Source organism: Lithobates pipiens, unplaced genomic scaffold (assembly GCF_037356315.1).
Source record: "Lithobates pipiens isolate NorthernLeopardFrog02 unplaced genomic scaffold, aLitPip1_a1.2 Scaffold_19, whole genome shotgun sequence".
NCBI lineage: Eukaryota > Metazoa > Chordata > Amphibia > Anura > Ranidae > Lithobates > Lithobates pipiens.
In genome coordinates, this window is record NW_027507764.1 from 343,001,096 (window position 1) to 343,006,446 (window position 5,351).

The window sequence follows — 5,351 nt, forward strand, 5'->3', positions numbered from 1 at the left end:
ATTACCCACACTACTACCCATAATTGATCAAGCCTGAGCGGCACATTAAATAAACCGTGGTACACAATATCAGAGTTGGTCTTAATTGCTGCTAGTTTGCTAATATGGCAGTAATTCTTTAAAGGAACTATTGCAAACATAGTGGAAGGTTTTTAAATTGCCGCTAAGAAGAACTTTATGTATTGGGCTACACTCATCACAGCTTACGTGTGGAGTGAATGGACCCTAGGAAGAACGACACCAGAGCAGACATAAGTTATACTCCTTTTTATTACAAAAATTGTAATTTGAACTCAATGTGAGCTGCAAATATTTATGCACAGTTACACTTCAGATTTTGCTTTACTTATCACAGATTTTATGGAACTAGAGCCAATATATTGGAGAATACACATATCACAAAGTCAACAAATACCCAGATCTCATCTTCATAAAAAAGTTTTAAATCCAAAAATGTTTACAGCCACTTTAAGCAGCACTTTCTCCAGCTAAACAGGTTCACTTTAAGAAAGCCAGCCAGTTGGAGGTATATTAAATGAAAAGCAATAATATTAGCATTTAAATTCTTTGACTTTCACTTGATAAAGTAAGATCCTACTTTAAGATTCATATTCTGAAATTCCTGAGTGAATCATATCTCCTTGTTAAACTAGATAATTGTTGGTGTGCTTTGCTCTTGAAAGAAAATCTAGAAGGAAACTGCAAGGTTAGTTTAGCTTCATGTGTTCATTGTTTTGTTGCTGTTTGAGTCATCATTCTCATCATCTTCCTCCCTAAAGGCTCTTTGGAGGGCTTCCAGAACCGAGTGAGGGGTCTTTTGTTTCCATTTCCTTCCAACAATAAAGTAAATGTAGGGATTGATGGTGCACTTAAGCACTGTGCAATAAATTGTTACATAGAAAAAACTAACAGTTACCAAATCTGTTGGTGTTAATTTGAAGTATATTAAAAATGACAAAAAACTAAATGGAAGAACTGATAGGATGAATACAAGAACTGCAATAAAGATGATGATGTACAGTTTAGGCGTGTATTGCTGCTTTAATGACCTCTTTACTTTGATGAGCACGGTGAAGCTGGAAATGATCATAATTGGTAAGCAGATGCCAATGGCTAAAATGAAAACTATTATTTGAACTGCTGAACACTGTGAGGTTTGTTCCAAGAAAGCATCTGCTGTACACACAAGGTTCTCAAGCAAACTTTCCAAAGAGCCAAGGACCCAAAGAGCGGTGCATATAATAGTGGACAAGTGCCTAGGGCGATGGCTTCGGTACCAAAAGGGGAACAGAACAGAGCTACATAGTTCCATGCTGAAAGCTGTAAGGATATACATTCCGGAATACTGCATAGTATCATAAAATATTTCTATGAAAAAATATAAACTCTCTTTCCCTATAAATTCAGGATCTGTACCAATGATTGTATTTATCTGGACCATCAAAAGCAAGGTAGTAAATATAATAAACAGAGCATCAGCTACAGACAGATTCATAACATAAACTGTGTATTTGTTTCTCTGCATCTTGAAGCACAGGTACCAAAACACAATAACATTTCCAATCAGGCCAACGATACAAAGACATATCGCTACAGCAGCCACTATGGTAAAATGTATGTACGAATATTCCGAATAGCTGCTAGAGGGTTCATCCAGGGTGTCATTCATGCTGGTTACATTCATGTTTCTTTTAGTATTGGTATAAATATTCCAACTGTGTTATTAAACGGTATCTTCTTATTCCATCTGTGTTAAATACATTACCACAAATGATTATTAGTAAATCAGAAGTCAGTACCTGAGGATAGATAGATAGATAGATAGATAGATAGATAGATAGATAGATAGATAGATAGATGGATGGTAACTATGGTAAATTTGTTTGAATCTTATAGAAAAATAGTACAAAGATAGTGATTTTAATGTTCCATTTAATTAAAAAAAAAAAATATGTAGCTTATACAGTATATTTGCTAGAAAATAGTTTTTTTATTTAGTGTTGAACTCTTCTATTTCAGTCTGCAACCAAAAATGTCTAAAAAATATTTAAACATGTCTTATTTGTATAGGGATGTTGTGTACACTGTTGCCTCCAGGCATCCACATAGCTGTACATGTGATCGATATCCTATGTTTGTAAGTGTAATACCTCTATTTTTATATTTTCATTTTTACATTAAAACAGTATTACACTAGGGCAGCCGTGCGTTCTCTTTCGTTTTATGTTTCAGAATTTGTCCGCCACCCAGTGGATTTTTGAGAGAGCTGCAGACCCTATAGCAAGAGAATTTAGATATAAACTGTTTTTTTTGAAGGACTGTTTTAATTTGAAGTAGCGTTTGTGGGGTCAGCGCTGATTCTTGGTGATTGTGTTTAAGCAGTGTATGTGATTTTCGTTTGGGAAAGTCCATTTGTTTCAAAATCAATGTTTGTTAAACGCAAACAGAACTTTCAAATGGCATTGGTAAAGTAATTGAATGGGCGAAGAATGTTTGTATGAAAAGAATTTTAAAATATGATTAGATTAGGTTGGTGCTATTTTGTATAGTGACTGCATAGAGTTTTTTTTTTTTTTAAACTAAAAACAGACCGCCGGAAATATGTTCGCCATCCCTCCAGGGGATTGGATTTGTCAGATGGAAACGGACAGGCAGTCTGTTCCATCTGACCGCCCTATGGCTTTGTCTGTGTTTGCTCTGCATAGTGGAGCATAATGGAGCGGACACAGACCTGTCATCCGCTGGCTCAGCAGGGATTTGAGGAGAGATCCCCCACTGAGCAGGTGGATCCGCTTGACGGATTTCACTCCGTCTGAAAGGGGCCTTAAAGTTATATGTAATTTCCAATACAAACAACAATATGTAAAAAAGTTTGCTAAAGTCCTTTAAATGTATGTATGTAACCAGGGGAGTTTTTTTTTTAGCAAAAGTGAAGTTGTACTATTGGCAGGTTTACTGTAAATGTAATAATGTGCTACTGCAGCTTCTGTATATCTTCTGCATAGCTGAATTCATAACTGAATTTTTAGAAACCAGCACTGGGGTCTTAATCACTACCATAAATACAAAACATACAAAATGCATCTATTTGCTAAAGTTGCCATTCTTATCCAATAAAAGCCTTAAAAAATAGTCTATATCTTTAGAAATGTCCCACATTAATATAAGTCTGCAAAGTTTATATCTTATACAGTTCTGATTAACAATTATTTAGTTTAGAAATGTAAGCTAACCACGATTAAAAATAAACAAAAAAATACACATTTATAAATGATACAAGCTTAAAATAATAGTTCTCACCTAATATGTTGTTTTTATGTTTCCACGTAACTACAAATAATGAATATAGTTACACTATTCCAGAACACTCAGCCATAAACTGCTGTCTTTGTAATAGATGCATCGATATGAGATAAATGACTTAAATATGCAGCTGTTTCTGAGAGATGGAGTCATAAAAAGCACCGAGGTGGAGCTACAACTGGTCATAATTAAGCACCAAATTTAGATATTGAGGTACATCAGCTTCTCAATAGCACATTAGCCTGTAATTATAGGGAAATACAAGGAAGTAATATGTAAGATTTACATACCAGTGATATTTATGCTACCAGACCATTTTTTTGTTCTGCATACGCCTAGGAAAATGCACCTAGGAAAATGCACCTAGGAAAATGCAAATATGGTTTTGAATGTATAGTAGCTCACAAAAGTGAATACACCCATCACATTTTTGTAAATATTTTATTATATCTTTTCATTTGACATCACTGAAGAATTGACACTTTGCTACAATGTAAAGTAGTGAGTGTACAGCTTGTATAACAGTGTAAATTTGCTGTCCCCTCAAAATAACTCAACACATAGCCATTCATGTCTAAACCACTGGTAACATAAGTGAGTACACCCCTAAGTGAAAATTGGGCCTAATTAACCATTTTCCCTCCCCAGTGTCATGTGACTCATTCGTGTTACAAGGTCTCAGATGTAAATGGGGAGCAGTTGTGTTAAATTTGGTGTTATCGCTCTCACTCTCTCATACTGGTCACTGGAGGTTTTACATGGCATCTCATGGCAAAGAACTCTCTAAGGATCTGAAAAAAAGAATTGCTGCTCTACATAAAGATGGCCTAGGCTATAAGAAGATTGGCAAGACCCTGAAACTGAACTGCAGCATGGTGGTCATAGCGACCATGGTCGTCCAAAGAAGTTGAGTGCACATGCTCAGCTTCATATCCAGAGGTTGTATTTGGGAACTTGACGCATGAGTTCAGCCAGCATTGCTGTAGAGGTTGAAGGGGTGGGGGGGTCAGCCTGTCAGTGATCAGACCATATACTGCACACTGCTTCAAATTGGCTTGCATGGCTGTCATCCCAGAAGGAAGGCTTTTGTAAATATGATGCACAAGAAAGCCCGCAAACAGTTTGCTCAAGACAAGCAGACTAAGGACATGGAGTACTGAATCCATGTCCTGTGGTCTGATGAGACCAAGATAAACTTATTTGGTTCAGGTGGTATCAAGCGTGTGTGGCGGAAACCAGATGAGGAGTACAAAGACAAGTGTATCTTGCCTACAGTCAAACATGGTGGTGGGAGTGTCATGGTCTGGGGCTGCATGAGTGCTGCTGGCACTGGGGAGCTACAGTTTATTGAGGGAACCATGAATGCCAACATGTACTGTGACATACTAAAGCAGAGCATGATTCCTTCCCTTCAGAGGCTGGACCGCAGGGCAGAATTCCAACATCATAACGACCCCAAACACACCTCCAAGACAACCACTGCCTTGCTAAAGAAGCTGAGGGTAAAGGTGATGGACTGGCCAAGCATGTCTCCAGACCTAAACCCTATTGAGCATCTGTGGGGCATCCTCAAATGGAAGGTGGAGGGAGCGCAAGGTCTCTAACATCCATCAGCTTTACAATGTCGTCATGGGGCAGTTGAAGAGGACTCCAGTGGAAATCTGTGAAGCTCTGGTGAATTCCACGCCCAAGAGGGTTAAGGCAGTGCTGGAAAATAATAAATAAATATTAACACTTTAGGCCCAATTTGGACATTTTCACTTAGGGGTGTACTCACTTTTGTTGCCAGAGGTGTAGACATTAATGGCTGTGTGTTGTATTATTTTGAGGGGCAGAAAATGTACACAGTTATACAACCTGTACACTCACTACTTTACATTGTATCAAAGTGTAATTTCTAATTTCTTCAGTGTTGTCACATGAAAAGATATAATAAAATATTTCGAAAAATGTGAGGGGTGTACTCAGGGCCGGATTAACAAAAAAAAAAGATCAACTTTGAGGATTGTAGCTCGGCGATCAGGAGTCACAGAGACCCCACATTTGTG

The 5,351-nt window shown here is 37.5% G+C and overlaps 1 protein-coding gene across 1 annotated transcript; it reads right to left on the reverse strand.

Annotated features, from left to right (window-relative positions):
- Positions 1 to 252: 252 nt before the first annotated feature.
- LOC143998307 (mas-related G-protein coupled receptor member D-like) lies at positions 253 to 3,416 on the reverse strand. Its single transcript, XM_077493948.1, has 2 exons — positions 3,301 to 3,416; positions 253 to 1,747 (listed from the first exon to the last, which is right to left on the reverse strand). The coding sequence occupies exon 2, from the start codon at positions 1,682 to 1,684 to the stop codon at positions 719 to 721; it is 966 nt and encodes a 321-aa protein (XP_077350074.1). The 5' UTR covers positions 1,685 to 1,747; positions 3,301 to 3,416; the 3' UTR covers positions 253 to 718.
- Between the last annotated feature and the right edge of the window lie 1,935 nt (positions 3,417 to 5,351).